An 18,646-nucleotide genomic window follows, 5' to 3' on the forward strand; every position below is an offset into this window, starting at 1 on the left:
TTTCAATCCACTGCAAGTGTTCTGTATGTCAGAGCCCCATAAAATGTGAGATTAACTCCTCAATGCAGCCGTTCACACTTTATAAAAAATGTACTATACAGAAGGGTTCTGATACAATAGAAATGTTCCAACAAACAGCAGTGAAACTTTCTGTTACTGCTAATGGGAAGACAGGTTACTCAATTGTTTCCTTTTCTGGTTCCATACACCTACCCTGAGAAACAACCTACCCTGTCCAGCTCCCTAAGAATCTTGCATGTTTCATTTTTAAAAAATTTCTTCTAAATCCTGATGAGTACAGGCCCAACCTCCTCCGCTTCTCCTAAGAAAACCCCTCCATACCCAATATCAGTCTAATGAACCCTCTCCGGAAGGCCTCCAATTCCAGTGTACCTTTTGTTGTTAAAGGGACCCAAACTGCTCACAGTATTCCAGTTGTGCCTTGTAAGTTTTAGCAAAACTAGCCTACTTTCATAATTCATTCCTGCTCACTTTCTGTACTTGTACATTTAATTTTTGTAATTCATGTGCAAGGACCCTGCGCTCCCAAATCACTTCAAGCTGTGGCTTTCTACAGATTCTCTTCGCTTAAATAATATGCACATCTTTTATTCTTCTTGCTGACGTGCATAACGTCATTTTCCCACATTATATTCCATCTGCCAAGTTTTAACACACACAACCTGCCTATGTCACCTTCACCACTCACCTTCCACCTATTGTTGTGTCATCCACAAACTTGGCTACAGTACATTCACTTCCAAGTCATTAGAATATGTGGCAAATATGTGTTTGTGCGCTCTGGGCAATAAATGCCTGCAACAGGACAAGAGCCACACACAGGCTAAGGGTAAGAAAGGACAGGTTTATTTCCTGAAAAGGGAAACAAGTAAACGAGATGAGGTTTTATTCATAATCTGACAGTTTCTGATCACGTTTACAGATTTCCACTGCTTATTTTCTCAAAAGAAAATGACTGAATTCAGATCCTTAAACAGCCACAGTGCGGTTTCATTCTTTTGAATATTAATCATTGCCACTAAACATTAGTTTAAGATTACTTTACAGGACAGCCATTCAAATAATGCATGTAAACTATATGAAAAAGTAAGTTTATCTGAAACATCTCTTTAAAATTGTTAATAGATTGCTGCTACTCTACTGATAAAAATACAAAACAGCTCTGCACTAAGAATACTTGAAGTCTGTGCCTCATAAATGAAACACTGCTCCTACATTCTGGAGGGGTATTAAAATTTATACTGTCTCTATAAGATTCAACTCTCTTTAGAAAGAAAATATAAACATTCTGATGAGTGGGCTCTGCAGTAGGCGTATGCTCCACGACCCACTTTCAAGACCTTGAGTAACCATGCTCCACCTGCTGATCACTGCATTTTTCTTGCATTTGTGTGCGTTTTCTCCCACGAATCTGAGCTAAAGTCTGGGATGTCATTAAGAAATATAGCAGTGATCAGCGTCATTAGGGAGGAGGAAAGAGAGAGGGAATAATGGCACCACTGATGGCAGATACACGAGAAATTCAAATGGGTAATATTAAAATCTCAGAATGAGTAACTATAAATTTTTTTTCTGAAAATACAGAATCAAACAGACAATAACTCAGTTGCTGTTATTTTTGAGCAGAACTCTATTTGACCTTACAACTGAGATACACTGGATAATATCACCAATGCTGGGGCATAGAAGAAATAAAATCATCGCATTTTCAGCGGTTTTGTTTTCTGAGGCAGTGGGAGAGACAGAAAATACTTCCTCAACAGGTAAACATTGTTTTGGAGCACAGTGATGGATCTGTCGAGACAGACTTCCTACAAGTGAAGTGAGCACCAATTCTGACATTTTAGCTCACGGTCCTGATCCGAAGGGGTCAAGCTCTTTTCCTGATTGCTTTGGAAACTCTGAAAGTGTAACAGTGTTCAGTAAAGATGCCCTGAATCATCTGAACAGATCTCTTAAGAGTCTGATTTACCAAAATGATCAGGTTCCACAGAACATGACATCAGCAGTAAATGAGATCTACACCCTTGTCTATTTGACTCATATTTCCAATCTGAATTACTCAATGATATTTTAATACAGCCCAACATTGTTCTAATTTTATTACAGACACTTTTCTCATTTACCATGAGATATTTCTTCTCTCCAGCAGGAAAAAAAAAGGTCGTTCTGATCCATTCAGTGGGGATTTTTAAGACAAAAGTACAGTTTGAAAGTGCCTCCTAATTGCACATGCCTTTACCCTTTTAACCCAGCAGATCTGTGGTGATTTCTAGTTTGTACATGTTACTGGATCTCAACTGTATACCATTTCACTTAAGCAGTTTATATATCAATTAAAATTTATACTGAACAGGGCAGACAAAACACCAAACTTCCAGAGGCTTTTCTCCTCAACATACAGCACATAACCCAGTTAGACTCCTGTCTTCAATGTTGCAGTGACTGAGCATTGGTCCTCAGATTCTGTAGGAAGTTCCACTATTACCCACTCAATGGGCCATCGACGAAAACGTGAAGGCGTCCACTGGAGTTTCCACCGACCAGTATATTCCTTGTCGGGTGCATGACATTTATGGAGCAGATAGACCCCAGCCATTCTGCGTCCCTGAATTCTCGCACTTTGGACCCTGTAACATGGAACACTTCAATCTGCCTCGGCCTGGCCATACTACCCACAATGAAGCAGTCGTCCCTTTTGGGGTCCCACACTGCCCGGAATTTAGTCAGCCAGCGCCCAGTGAAATTGTTATGTCTGTTTTAAAACAGAGAAAATAAAAAATGGTTAACAGTCCAATTACAAAGCATTTGTTGCACAGAAAGAGCCAATCGGCCCAACTATCCTTCTTAGTCTGCACCTCGGCTACCATCACCATCACCATCACCTCACCCAAACAGCATAATCTTCTCTTCCTTTCTCTCAGGTTTATTCAGTTTCCCCTTAAAAGCATCCACGCTATTAGCTGGAATAACCTGAACACAATGACACGGAATGAAATTGACAAGGAATAAGGCAACATAGTGACTCCTTCACACTTTGAGCCACTCTCTGTGTCACTATCTTCAAAGTTGTGCACGATAGCAACGAGTTCCTGCTTCCTTCCTCCTGTCCCCAATGTACTACATGAACTTTCCTGAAGGAATTAACACGTCGTAAAGATTATGTCTTTTTATTTTTGTGCTTTTTAAAAACTGTGAAGGAAAGTGAGAGCTGTGTTGAAAACCAGGGATATGTATTGATGACTGAGTGTATTGAAAATAAGGAACTGGATACCTATCGTGACTCCCTGTTTGTGTAGATCCGAGTTCCAGCAACATACAGACAAAGAAGTAGTTTAGCACTGAAATGGAGTGGTTTGTGGACAAGAGGCCAGTTATCAATGACAAAGATCCTCTACCTGCCAACTGTGTGATTGGTTGTCAGGTATCTGAACAGCTTGGCCCGAGAAGCTATTCAGACCAGAAGAGAAACCAGCAGGTCTGCAGCAGCCAAAAAAAATTCTCTCTCTCTCTCTGTTGTCTGCATAAAGCCACTTTAAACCAGATGAAAACCAGCTTATCATTCCTTCAGCAGATGCTGCAAGTAGTGACTTTAAATGAGATAAGTCACAGACCTTTCCAAAGTCAATCAGCCACCCTGTGCCTCTTGCTAACCAGTGGGAGTATCTGGAAAAAGGTCAAGGTGAAGCCTTCCATTCAAAAATACTACAGAACTGTGATTTTCCAGTTCCCCCTCTGCCCATGCGAGAGATTTCTTTTCCCCCTGTTTGTGTTTGCCTCTTTGTGTAAGGGAGAGTTTAAAGGGTTTTAGAGTTTTAATTTGTAGAGGTTCCTTTAACTTAGGTTAATTGTTTACCTGCAGCTAGAATGTAATTCATGTTAAGTGCAGAAACTTGGTCCATGCTCCAGGACCCTGGGTGTGAATGCCCAGCAGTTTGGGGGTTTTGCGCGCTTCCTTTAAAAACTAACTTTTGTGACAACTCAGGGAATATTGGGGAGGGGAGGGGGTTGATTTCACTGCCCTATTGCAGTGAGTTATGACAATGTGCCAGCTCTATTTCAGGTGTTCACCACTGTATTAGGGGGGTTTTCATCCATCTACCACAATTGGCCAATTGTCCACTGACATCATCCTTTTCAAACTTTCACCTGGAGTCCCTAGGAGGAACGTCCAGCTCCCATTTTCTGGAATTGAACTTCAGACATCTAGCCTTCCCTAGTCACAGAGTGAAAACTGAACCAGGGATTGCATTTCCGAGTTCTGACCCATAAAGGTCTATCAGAGACTGCAAGCAAAGGGGGGCTAAGCAAGAACAGAAGTGACAGGAGAATCTAACAGTCTGTTAGCACTCGCTGTCTTCGCTTACACAGCTGTAAGACTGGACCACAGTACTGATCAGTGCAGCAGTGGGTGTACAAAAGTAAACCACAGGACACCAAACATCTCAGCAGCTTGGGCGAACTTCAGAAAAGGCTCATTTCAACTTCAACATCTGATGGCAAAACATCAAGTTAATGTGTTACTTGGAAATTTTTTCACTTACATTATTGATGTCACAACTGGAATCCTGGGAATTATGGCACTGGTGTCAAATATTCTGCAATAAATTATTTAAAAACAATTAAAAAGATACAAACCAACATGAACCCCACGGTCCTAAAAAAAAAGGCATTTTAAATGGAAATTACTTTCTTAATTCAAGCAAACGGAAATGGCCTTCATTAAAACAGGGGCTCCTAGTAAATTCATTGTCAATCAGGACAGCACAGTATGTCCAATGCAGGGAGGATTGGTGAAATGGTAATGGCTGTGGATTGGTAATCTCTGAGGACATGGGTTCAAATCCCACCACAGCCACTGGTGTTATTTAAATTCAATTAATAAATCTGCAGTGACCAAGAAATGATCAATTCTTGTAAAAAACCACCTGGTTCACTGATGGCCTTTAGGAAGGAACCACCTGAACTGACATGTCATTCCAACAATGCAGCTGACTCTTTACTGCCCTTCAGTTTGGCCAGATCAAGGAAAATTAATAGTGATGAGCACCATCTTGGCAGTGATGCCTACATCCCAAAGAATAAACAAATCTCACTCTTGATGGAGGGAGCTGGTAAGGAGACACACAGAACATCAGTGGTGCTGAAAAATCCAGATTTGTGCTGTGTAATTCTACCCTCATGACTCTTACTGTAAAGAATGACAACAAAATAACCCATTTACAGTCAGTACCTCTCCAAAACAGTTCCTTGGTTGTTCAAGTTTCTGTGTTCTAACCCAAAAAGTGTGCCTTAAGAAAGACAAAGCATGACCATAGGATGTCAACAACGCAATCACCAACCCCCAGTTTCTCAAACCAACAATGGTAAGTGTCTATAATGTGGTTTCCCACCTTGAGTCAGCTTAGGACATTGGCAGGTAAAGGAAATGACCTTGGAGTGCACATTCATAGCTCTTTGAAAGCAGAGTCATAGGTAGACAGGATAGTGAAGGTAGCGTTTGGTGTTTGTCTTTATTGGTCAGTGCATTGACTATAGGAGTTGGGAGGTCATGTTGTGGCTATACAGGACATTGGTTAGGCCACTTTTGGAATACTGCATTCACTTATGGCCGCCCTGCTCTCGGAACAATGTTGTGAAACTTGAAAGGGTTCAGAAAAGACTTACAAGGATGTTGCCAGGGTTTCAGCAATAGGGAGAGGCTGAATAGGCTGGGGCTGTTTTCCCTGGAGCTTCAAAGGCTGAGGGGTGACCTTATAGAGATTTATAAAATCATGAACGGCATGGGATAGGATGAATAGCCAAGGTCTTTTCCTCAGGGTAGAGCAGACCAAAACTAGAGGGCATAGGTTTAAGGTGAGAGGAGAAAGATTTAAGACGGAGGTGTGTGTATGGGATGAGTTGATACAGGAAGAGGTGGAGGCTGGTACAATTACAACATTTAAAAGGCATCTGGCTGGGTACATGAATAGGAAGGGGTTAGAAGGATATGGGCCAAACGCTAGCAAATGGGACTAGATTAATTTAGAATAACCGCTCAGCATGGATGAGTTGCACCTAAGGGTCTGTTTCCATGCTGTACAACTCCATGATTCTATGAACTGGAAGCAACATTATCAAGACAGACTAGAGCGACAGAATGTGGACAGACTGATCTGGGATTGACGATCATCAGCAAAATCCCATCAAATCACAAACCCTACCTCTAGGTTTCAGTTCTCTGAATTGCACAATTTAATTTTGCAACAACTATTCAAATACACTCATTACCTGATCCTGTCATCCATGCAGACGGTCACCACATTATTACCAGTAACTGGTGAGAAGTAGGCAGAGTTTACATTCTTTGTGTGTTCCTCGAGGGAAGCTACAGCCTTTTTGGGTGATGTTTTTAGATTCCGAACATCATAGATAGCTACACATCTGTCAGAAACAGAAGGATTTAGGTCAGATCTTTCTCTAAAAATCAAAAATTCATTCATTAGTGACACTGGAGCAGAAATACCCAACCAGTGATGACAGAATCAGGAGGAGGCCATTCATTAGGTCAAGAGATGGCTACATAACCAGCTGAACCTGTTCCACCATTCAGTCAATCATGAATATATACTCACGTGTAATCAGAGTCTACAGGAATTCTGAACTTATTTCAATATTGTCTGTCAATGTCTTTCTTAATTTCATTCTCGAACTTCTGCCCCTCATTTAGTTAGATCAGCTTCATTCTTAAATTTCATCTATTTGCCTTCCTCCCCCTCACGTCCCCAAATCCCTCAATAATCTTTCCTGACAAAAAAAAAACATCAGATTCAATTTATAAATGTTCAACCGACTGCCAACCTTAACCGCCCCTACTATCTGGGAAAAGAGATCTCCTCTTTCCAGTCTGGTATAAAAACGTTTTGTATTAAATCGAATGCCAGGTTATAGAACGAACATTTTGGAGGCAGCCACACAGTACGTGCTACACTGCAAAGACAATGTAATGAAGGTGCGTTGAGAAAACAGGAACACCAGCAACAGAGCGAGCTTACCGTGTTCCAGCAGCTACAAAATACTGACGATGCACTGGGTGAACACTGACTGTCCGAAACTGGTTTACGCCCAGAAATGCATTCAGTTCCCCTGAAGTGCTGTGGAAAGTTGCACAAGGGAAAAAAAAATAAGAAAAACTGCTTTCAATTAAGTAATGTGTATGTGCATACATAAATATCTTCACACAAAAACAAATCCAAAGCAAGTTTTAACAGATTATTGACCTGAAGTTAAATACAAGTTTTTTTACAAAATGAAAATATTCAAATCGTTTTGGTTTGATTTATTATTGCCACATGTACTGAGATACAGTGAAAAAGGATTGCTTTGCGTGCTAACCAGACAAATCATACTTTACATAAGTACATCAGGGTAATAGAACAGAATGCAGACTATAGTGTTACAGCTACAGAGAAGATGCAGAGAAAGATAAACTCTCATATATTGAGAGATCCATTTGTTAGTCTGATAACAGGGGGGTGAAGCGGTTTTAAATCTGTTGGTATGTATTTTCAAATTTTTGAAACTACTGCCCAATGGAAGAGGGTGGAAGAGAGTATAACCTGGGTGGGAGGAGTCTTTATGTTTGTTGCTATTCCAAAGGTAGCAGGAAGCATAGGCAGAGTCAATGGAAAGAAGGCTGGTTTTCGTGGTGAATTGGGCTGCATTCACAATGCCAATTTTTTGTGGCCTTGGGCAGAGCAATTGCTGTACCAAGCCATGATGCATCCAGATAGGATGCTTTCTATACTGCATCTACAAAAATTGGTAACAGTCCTTGGGGAATAACATATAGGTTTTGGAATAACATGACTTGCTTTTTTTTTCAGTCTTTACTTTCATTAAGGCTTTTTCACTTTGAGAAATGTGAGATCGGGTGTAGCAGGTAATGCAGCAGTGATGGTGCTAACTGCAGACTCACCCTGTGGTCTGAGCATTTGCAGTGTACACTTGAATGTATCCATTTGGCTACATTGCTGAGCCCTCCAGTGAAACCCACCCTGAAACCTCACTACCCCAACTCCACTGCTCAACACTGTGGTGCAACACAGAAAAAGTCCCATTCAGATAAACAGGTGCTAAATAACTGCACTGAATAAATAGATGGTGTGTTTATTTAAGCAGGTTTCATACCAAGTATTTCAGTTTGGACAGAGAGGGGCAAAGATAGGGCCATTGACCAGTTTTAATGCAGGGATCGATAATTCCGGACTAACAAGAGAGTCACTGGTTCTCAGGGTAGATGGGGCTGTGGAGTTGAAGAACTAACCAGATCTAATGGTATGGTGGAGCAAGCTAGAGGGGCCGAATGGCCTACTCCTGCTCATAAATCGCAGATACAAACAGCAATGAGACAAACTGCAAACGAATTTGTTCTGCTGGTTAGTTAAAAGCTTCATGTTGCCCAGAACACTGGGTCCACCAATTCTGCTCCTTTTTAAAATCCACTCAAACAGCTATTCAGGCTGTTTCCCTGATTAACTGTCACTGTCAGTCACTATCCTCACCTCACCACTGTTCCAGATTAACACCATTGCCACAAGGACTGCAGCAGCTCAGGGAAATAGTGAGAAACCACCAAATTCACAAGAGCAACAAGCAACAGGAACTCAAAAATATTGTTTCCAGCACATCCCCAATAGTGAGCGAAACAAAAGTTGTAACTTTCAAAAGCAAGGAACATAAATAGCCCTGATTGTTGACTTTAACTAAGAGAACTGTTGTTTACACGAGGGCTTACAAAGTGAGTGCACACCCTTACAGACAGGTACTGACCTTGGGGTCCGTCTGTCAACAACAGCCACATTCCCATCCCAGTGACTGACAATCAATCTGGAACCATCTTCAGCCAAGAAGTCAAAGGAAGATGTATCCCACGTGTCGGATGTATAGACCTAGGAACAGATTAAACGTTGAATGTAAAAACCAAAAGAATTGCGGATGCTGTAAATCAGGAACAAAAACAAAAGTTGCTGGAAAAGCTCAGCAGGTCTGGCAGCATCTGTGGAGAAAAAAAATCAGAGTTAACGTTTCGGGTCCGGTGACCCTTCCTCAGAAATGTAAATGTTGAATGTAACTGGCTATAATATCCGGAGTTGCACAGCCCCAAATTTATTAGAAACCAATTTCCTCAGATATCATTTTAATTGGAAAAGTCTCTTTAATCAGTAGAGTCCATGCATCATTGAGCAATGAGATAAAACAAACTCAGAAATCATTGGTTGGAATTGAGTGAGAGACTCCAAAGGAAAAAGATGACTTCAGACAGTTTCTGTGAAGACTGTGCTACAGATCGCTACAGCAGAAAGGAGGAGACTACAGTCAGGAATGGCTCAGGTGAGGTGTAGTCTGCTATTAATTTAAACCAGAACCAGAATTATCATAACACCAGGAGATGGTCATTCAGCCCATTGTGTTCGTGCTGATTCTTTGAAGCAGTAATAAGAACATAAGAACTAGGAGCAGGAGTAGGCCGTCCCGCCCTTCGAGCCTGCTCCGCCATTCAATAAGATCATGGCTGATCTTTTCGTGGACTCAGATCCACTTACCCGCGTTCTCACCATATCCCTTAATTCCTTCATTGTTCAAAAAAAATCTACCTTATCTTTAAAAACGTTTACTGAAGTAGCATCAACTACTTCACTGAGCAAGGAATTCCATAGATTAACAACCCTCTGGGTGAAGAAGTTCCTTCTCAATTCAGTCCTAAATCTGCTCCCTCTAATCTTGAGGCTATGCCCTCTTGTTCTAGTTTCACCTGCCAGTGGAAACATCCTCTCTACTTCTATCTTATCTATTCCCTTCATAATTTTATATGTTTCTAGAAGATCCCCCCTCAATCTTCTGAATTCCAATGAATATAATCCCAATCTACTCAGTCTCTCCTCATCAGCCAATCCCCTCAACTCCAGAATCAACCTAGTGAACCTCCTTTGCACCCCCTCCAATCTCCTGCAAATCCGAAATTGTTTTCTCCTCATAACTCTCCAATTCTCTTCTGAAAGCATCCAGTGCCTCACACAGTGCATTCCAAATCCTAACCACTCGCTGTGTAAAACTGTTTATCTTCATGTCTCAATTCCTTCTTTTAATGACCTTAAATCTACGTCCTCCGGATAGTGGGCCTTCCAGCTAAGGGAACAATTTCTCATTGTTTAATCGCTGCAGCCTTTGTGATTTTGAGTACTTCGAACAAATCTTCTCAGTACCTTTTCTTCTTCAAGTTCCAACTTCTCTAACTTTTTTATAACTAAAATTCTTCATCCTTGCAATTATACTAATTAATCTCTTCTGCACGCTCTCTGAAGCTTTCACATCCTTTCTAAAGGATAACTGGAACTTGACACAATTCTGTAGCTAAGGCTGAACCACTGTTTTACCTAAGTGCAGTATAACCTTGCTTTTCTATGTTATGCCCCTATTAATGACATCTTGGGCTGTAGTATTATTACGTACAGGATAAATAAACATTTTTAAGCACAATAAAAAGTGAATTAAAAACAGTAGACATAATTATGAAAGTACATGCAAGTTAAACTCCTAAAGAACATTTTCCTTACATTTCACACACTCACCTACACCAAATGTGTTGCCTTTTCTGAAATATATAAAAATGTGAATGATTGAGGAAGCAGGAGGATTGCACAGGACTCACGACACTCTCTCCTTCCCACCTCTGAGCTCTCACAAGCCTTAACACCAAATGCAAGAAGCAACACTCCAACCAAAGTAACATTCGAGTTTCCAGTGTAACTGCAACTGGAGAATTAATTTCCCTTTGCTATTTTCTTGGCTCAGTGCAGAAAGTGTTAAAGTACAACAGAATTTCAACAATCTTCATTTAGAGAAGGCACACAGTGCGTTTCTTGTCACAGAAAACCACCAACGCATTTCACACATTCTAATAATGTAAAACCTATAAGACGGCTCAAAGACCTTTAGTGCATTTTACCTCATCGAAGACAGCAGCAGCTACATTTCCACAACGAATACTCCCTTCATTGCTTAGCGACAAGAGCTCAGCCGAGTTCGAAGGTGAAAAATGCAAACAGTTAACAGTGTTGCAGTGAGGCTTGAACTGATGGACTGTACCCTCCTGGGAACTCTGCAATGAAGTAGAGAGAAGAGCAAAAGATTACAGAGTTGGGTCACTAAGAAATAAATAGATTACATTTCTGTGACACCTTTCCTGACTTCAGGCCATCTGCATTCCTTTACAGCCAATGTAGCTCTTTCTGAAGCAGTCACTATTGTAAAGTAGGAAACAGGCAGTTTATGCACAGTAAGCTCCCACAAACAGCAGTGTGACAATGATCAGATAATCTATTTTTGTGATATTGTTGGAGGGATAAGAAGCAGCTGGCACGCGAGGAAGAAACTGCAGCTCTTCCTCAAGTTCTCTGTGATGTTTTACGTCCAGTCTCACCTAAAGGATAGTACCTGGAGCAACGCAGCACTCCCTCACTCCTGCAATGAGTTGTCCGCCTCAATACTGCAATAAGTCTTTGCAGTGGAACGTGAATCCGTGAGGAGACAGTGCTGCCTTTCAGCCACAGCTGACACAGCATTACATTACAAATGTAAACAGTCTCCTCAATACAGAGTAAATCGGAATCACTCACATCTACAAGTCTCTTAAGAAACTGCCCAATGCTTACTTAAAGCATGGTCTGATGCTGCTTATAAATCCAACTTGCAGGAGGTCACAGACACAAATTCAGTTCAAAGTTCTCCCATGACACAGGTTGGTTGTGGTAAAGGGGGTATTTCTATACAATCAAAATTATTTATACAGCAGTAAACAAATGTGGATTAAAATAATTTCTTCTCATGAATGTAGTAAGGAGGAAAAACTTCCTCTTCACACAGCTCACAGTAGTCTCTTAAGTTTCACCATCTGTTAACAACCAGGAAATTCCATAAAAGATGCATGTCTTACAGACTGATGTTGTCTTAGGTGGACTGAATAAAATCAGGGGCTTTTCTCCAAGAGCAGGAGAACTCTCCCCAGTGTCCAATTTTTTTATCCCTCAGCAACATCACTCAAAAGGAATACTTACCATTAATGGGAGCCGTTGCTCTGTTTCCTACAACAGTAACTGTTTCAGAAATACTTCACTGGCTGTAAAGAGCTCTGTAATGTCCTGAAGGTGTGAAAGGTGCTAAGGAAATGCAAGTCTTTCTTTCTTACGTCCAGAATAAAGAGAATGGTTCACTGACCAGATCCCACAGTCCAATGTATCCATAGGTGCTCCCGGCAGCAACCAGAAAGGTGCATGGAGAGGGATGAAAGGCCAACGAGCTGACCCGGGTTGGTGTCACTTTAGCAACAAGACCTTCTTGCATGGTCATCCTGTGCAAACTGGACTTGTACCTGGTCAGAGCATTAACGGCGATGGAAGTGATTTATACAAAGTTAAGTAAACAACAAACAAATGTAGCTTTTATTTTAAAATTGAAAGTCAACCCTAGACTAAAAACAGTTGCTTTGTAGTACAGAAATTGAGTATTGCTGGAAAAAATACACATTTTGTCAAAACTTTTCATCAGGGCAAGTTGCAAGAATATCAATAAATAGAGAGAAAAAAAATCAACATTTATATGATGAGAGGAAGAGTGTTAATTGATTGGCAGAGGTGTTGTCATGGAGAATCATGCTGAAAAGGAACTTACATTTTTAGTTCAACCGACTGTTTTTCTTCGGTATACGTCTCCCCCTGGGAAAACATGTATAAATATTCAGCTAATGATTACACCAGGATCCACCTTTACATTTCACTTATTTGCATTCTCAATTTTAACCAAAACGCCGAAATCAAGCTCTTAATGTTAATATCATTTTGGACTGATGGGGATGAAGGCTAGAATGGGAGGAAACAAGAGGCAACATTAACCGAAGTTTAAGATTCAGAAAAAAATATTGGCATTCATAAGATCTCCTAAAATGGCTTATTTTAATCATCACACTTTAAACATTTGTCTCTACATATTCCACATGATTAAAAACACCTACCAAAGGCCAATTTATTCAAACATTTTAGGCATCTTTGGAAAGAGCTCTTGTTCAGACATGTACCCAACACAACATAATATAAAGCAACTGTCTCTTAAAAGGACAAACATCATCACCTTCCACAACATTACATTAAAAAGCTTGCTAAAGCTTTCAGAATTCTTCCACAAGAATCAGTCTGTACTCGCAGCCCCCTAAACGGTGGGTGGTATGCAACAGTTCAGCGTTGAGTTAATCAAAAAGAGCATGTGATTCAATCCGTCTCCCCGTTCGGTTAGAACATGGAATACCTGGCTTATCTCCAGCCATGTCTTCATCAGATTCTCTGTTACTTTGCTGTCTTCTTCATCATCTCGAACCATTTTCAGTGGTCCAGAAATCTGGGGAAGAGGAGCAAACAAAAGAAAACAATATAACCAATACAGAATATATGGCACAGAAATAAGCAATTCAACCTAACCAATCCATGCTAGTGTTTATTCTGCAATTGAGCATTCTCACATTCAGCTTCATTGTATTCCTTTCTCCCTCATGTACTTGTCTGGCCGCACCTTAAATGAATCTATATTATTCTCTCTCTCTCACACACACACACACACACAGGTATTCTCTCTCTCCCTCCCTCCTTTACCATGCCCGCCCTCCAACCCAAAGCGCACAACACTTCCTCCCACACACTGTATGCTTCCCAAACACATGTAATTACACTCCCTGTGTCACACTTGGGTAATCTCTCTCTTTCTTTCTCTCTCCCTCCCTCCCTGCCCCACATAGAGGTGTACATTCGGTTATGTTAGTGCACGTGGGCTCCCTTTCCTCCCCCTCTCTCAAACACGCTCCCTATCGGACACTAAGGAACTCTCTGCCTCCTTCCCACATGCACGTGTGCGCCCCATGTTGTCCATCAGTCAGTCAATCTCACTGTGTTGTCTCCCTCACATGCATGCACTCCCTTTCTGCATCCCTCACACTCAGGTGCTTTCTGCCTATCTCCCTCAGACACATACTTGCCTAAACCCCCTCCAACACCCTCCCTGGTGTTTCCTCATGCAGACAGATGGTGTTAGAATTGGAAATATCATGCCAAAGTACAAAATCCTACAGCTCTGGTTAAGGTGCACAAATGAGACAGAGCCATGTGACCTCTAATGTGTATCTACTTTATGATGATCATCCCAGCACTAACCTCATCTGTCCAGCTAAAACCTGACAAGTGCAAAAGAAATGTTGAATCTGTTACATATCCTGGATTCATAGACATGTAAACAGTGAGACTTACCCTCTCTTCCACCTTCTCTTGTACTTCTATTGGTGTTTCTGGGAGTGGGGCACCTCCTGGGTCTAATCTCAGTAAACGCATCGATCGGCGAACTATAGGCTGCTGTACAGAGCTTTGCAGTTTCTTTCTGAAAGTCAGATAAAGGATCAAACTTGTACTAAAGCTGCATATGATAGGACAATAAGAATAAAACAAATACACCTAAACAACAGGAGACCGATAATTAACTTTTCTTGTGAAACTTCTGCTGCTAAGCCATGTGTCAGATTAATTTTCAATTTTCTTGACTGGCTTATAACAATTAGTTTCCCTCCTAGTTTGACATCATCTGAAATGTCATGAATTTCTGAATCTCAACTTATTAATTAGACTTAGAAGCTCCAATACTGATTTTTGTGGCAGCTCCTCACTACATAAAAATTGCTTGTTACAGAAGTTATCAGTTATCCAATCCCACAATTTATCATCAGACTCTTACAACTATGAACTATTTTTTTCCCTTTGAAATTTCAGAAGCTCCACTATCAGCATATCCCTATTAATGTTACTCTCTCAGTATGTGCTGACATTGTGAAGGAATACAGGAACAGTGCAGCCATGTGGAGTCGAAGTGAAGCTGAAGTTGGGGAGGTGATGGCCATGTGGTATTATCGCTGACAGTTAAACCAGAGACCCAGACAATGTTCTGGGGACCTGGGTTCGAATCCTGCCACGACAGAAGGTGGAATTTGAATTCAACAAATATCTGGAATTAAGAATCTAATGATGACCATGAATCCATTATCGATTGTTGGAAAAATCAATCTGGTTCACTGATGTCCTTCAGGGAAGGAAACTGCCATCCTTACCTGGTCTGGCCTACATGTGACTCCAGATCCACAGCAATGTGGTTGACCTTTAACTGCCCTCTGGGCAATTAGGGATGGGCAATAAATGCTGGCCTTGCCAGCTACACCCACATCCCATGAACGAATAAAGGAAATAAAAGTAGAAAAACAGCCATGACCTTGTGTAAAAGCAGACTAGGCTCGAGGGACTGAGTGGCCACCTTACACAAGAGATAATCAGACATGACACAATTCAAAAATACATAATACTAAACTTCACAGATCCTCTAACTGCATCGCACTAAATCATACCTTTTAGATGCATTCGGTCTTTTTACTTGCCGCTTTTTACTGATTTCTCTGAGTTTTTCAGCAGTCTGTAAAATAAGGAGAGCAAATTCCTTTGTGGATCAGTGGAGAACAATTTACTTTGATGTGCCAAATATTTCAAGACAGACCAGGTGAGAGGAAGGACTGTGGCAAGGATTGCTGAACATTCTCTCCATGTAACTGTCCAGACAAGGACAGCAACATCTGCATTAGCCTGGTGTATCCCCAGCACACTGTCCGAGCCTTGACCAGGGTAAAACACAGCAAGTACAATTCTATTATCTCTTTTTATCCTGACCACTGTGAAAATATGTGAGCTGAAACTATCTTCAGATGTGCTCGATCCAAAAAAAAATCAGAGTAATCCAGCACAGAGGACCACGGGGCCCATCATGTCCTCATTCTTTCGTAAACCTATCAAATTCATTCCACTCCCCTTCTATTTTCACACAGACCTGCTCAGTATGTTCCCTTTAATCGTCTTATTCTGGGAACGAAAGGAGTGAGCAGGAAGGTAAGGACAAGGTAAAAGATTGAACAAAATGGTAAAAGGCTCAAAGGCTTAATGGTTTGCTCCTGTATCTTATGCAATAACTTTCGACAGTCTCTATTCAATCTGCTTCCATCACCTTTTAGGACAGGGTGGTCTTAATCACAACAGTTTGCTGCTTAAAAAGAAAAGTTTCCTCATACCGTCTTGTGTTCTTTCGTCAAGTACCTTGACGTCTCGGTATATTGACATCCCTCCCACTGGAAATAGTTTTCCTTCATTTACTCTACGTCAATCTTTGAGATGTGGTACACCTCTATCAAGGAGAGCAAAGTGCCTGAAGCATTGCTCCAAATCCTAGAAAACCATCAGTCACCCAATTGTGGCTTTCAGCAGTCATGTTGGCTGAACCACTTCCCGAAAGACAATAAATCTGGTGTTCGATTGACTTAAATCATAAGCAGAACCAACTCAGCTCAACAGCTTGGTGATAAACAGCAATAATGAGACAGAGGGTGGTGGCAGACACTAGTTGGTCTTGAACTGTGCTGTCCATTAATTTACCTGCAGCATATTCAAAGATGCAAAGAACCGGGCATTTTCCTGAATGTTTTTCAGTCGCTTCTTCTCGTACACTGACAGCTCCTCAGATTTTCGATGAAACTAAAACAAAAAACATAACATTGACAGGTGCAAACTCCTCATTGAACAGATTCCTATCTCAACAATCTTGGCCCATCTGTTCAACAGCAACAACTCAATGCCATTAGAGGGAAAATGGCAAGGAGTTGGAAAGCATGGTCCTCTCAGACAAAAGCAGTTGTTCTAAAGAGAAAGACAAGATGCTCTGCAGAAATACTTTTGTACATCAATGAACTAACCTCTCAGTTTTCCCATTTATGGAAGCTGGTCAAACTTGGATCATCAGTTGTACATTTAAAAAAGGCAAAGCAAATCACAATACCAAAACCCATTGTGTAATAGGAATAAAACAAAAATCAGAAAGCTTAAAGACTTAACAAAAACAAACTGCTGGAGAAACTCAGCAGGTCTGGTAGCATATGTGGAGAGAAAGCACAGTTAATATTTCAGGTCCAGTGACCCTTCTTCAGAAGTCAGATGCTGCCAGACCTGCCGAGTTTCTCCACCTATTTCCGTTTTGGATTTCCAGCATCCCCTGTTGAAGTTTAAAGTCTTGTTTGATGTTACTCCAATTATCCTCAATAGAGTAAAATTATAGAATCTAATGGCACAGATGGTTATTTGGGACTTTGTACCTGAACAGATTCTTTGAATTATTAATTAGACTGAGGTAATTAGTTGAGTGATCAACTCTCAGGATACAAATAAGGAAGACTTGGCTCAGGTAGAGAAGCGGTTGTGTCTCTACCTCCGGGTTAGAAAGTCCAGGATAAAGCGCCATCTTCCCCAGACATGTTTCATAACAGGTCTGTACAGGTTGCTTTAAAATATCTATAAACTATGACACACTTTCCATTGCAGATGGTTGGTTAAAGGCAAACCACAGCGAAGCCCCTCTCTTCCCCACCGCCCTCACATCGACTGTGACCGCACTGTGCACAAACACCAAACATACAGGACCAGCAGAGGTGGGAGCCTCCTGCTCACTATCGGCGACATAGTGAACAGAGTCCTGGGAGTCAACAAATGGTGACTAAACGCAAAATTATAGGTAAAATCTCATTAAATATTCGTCCCACTCATCATACCCTACAATTAATTGTCCAAGTACAAAAATAACTTGCATTTGTATAAAAGGCCAGATGAACTTGGTTAAAGCTGTAGGTTACTATTATGTCTTAAAAAGAAAAGTGGAGAAGTGAAAACATATATAGCTACAAGAGGGATTTCAAACTAACAATTAACAACTTCTAATTTCTTACCGCCAGAGGAAACTCATCGTCAGTGCTGAAACCATCCGAGTCCCTCTGGTCGGAGGTGCTCATGCCCGTCTCTGCAGGGCTTGTTGGCCCAGAAGAGGTGCCCTCCTCAGCGGCTGGCATCCGCTGCTGGTCAGGCCGGGCCTGGGTCATCGTCGTGTTTGATCGCCGGGACGGGGGCTCCTTGTCCGGATCCTCTCCACCTCCGGGCCCGGGGAAGGCCGCTTCGAGCCGCCGCTTTCGGTTTCCCGAGGCCGCCGCTAGCGGCTGCCGCCCAAGTGCCGTGTCCTCAACTCCGGGCTTCATGGCCTGGAGGGAAATGCGATCAATTTTCTCGTTTCAAATGAAAAAAGGCAAACACTCCGACAGTCTGCACCGAGCGGGCACTTCCGGCGGGGAGGAGGTGGGGGGGATGCTGTAACTTTTCAGTCCTTACATGAATTGTTACATAAATTGTCACATTTCCCGCGCTCCGCTTCCTCCTGCCGGAGATAGGACACTTTCACATCCGCCATCTTGGAAACCGCAATGCCTCCCGGGATACCTAGCTCTGCTGAAAAGCGGCTGGAGAAGATTAAAACGACCAAGAGATAGTAGGAACTGCAGATGCTGGAGAATCCGAGACAACAAGGTGCAGGGCTGGATGAACGCAGCAGGCCAAGCAGCATCAGAGGAGCAGAAAGGCTGGCGTTTCGGGTCTAGACCCTTCCCCTTCCCCTCCCCCATTTCTGAAGAAGGGTCCAGACCCAA

At 41.7% G+C, this 18,646-nt stretch overlaps 1 protein-coding gene across 1 annotated transcript; it reads right to left on the bottom strand.

The window, feature by feature from the left end:
* Positions 1–845: 845 nt before the first annotated feature.
* Positions 846–18,430, bottom strand: wdr76 (WD repeat domain 76). The gene is made up of 13 exons (XM_020533278.2): positions 17,900–18,430; positions 16,560–16,658; positions 15,488–15,552; positions 14,349–14,475; positions 13,360–13,449; positions 12,730–12,773; positions 12,277–12,430; positions 11,009–11,161; positions 8,833–8,951; positions 7,056–7,154; positions 6,292–6,444; positions 4,566–4,619; positions 846–2,776 (listed from the first exon to the last, which is right to left on the bottom strand). Exons 1-13 carry the CDS (start codon positions 18,200–18,202, stop codon positions 2,506–2,508), a joined length of 1,731 nt encoding a protein of 576 aa, XP_020388867.2. The 5' UTR covers positions 18,203–18,430; the 3' UTR covers positions 846–2,505.
* Between the last annotated feature and the right edge of the window lie 216 nt (positions 18,431–18,646).

The sequence above is a fragment of the Rhincodon typus genome, chromosome 33 (genome assembly GCF_021869965.1).
Source record: "Rhincodon typus isolate 14 chromosome 33, sRhiTyp1.1, whole genome shotgun sequence".
Lineage (NCBI taxonomy): Eukaryota > Metazoa > Chordata > Chondrichthyes > Orectolobiformes > Rhincodontidae > Rhincodon > Rhincodon typus.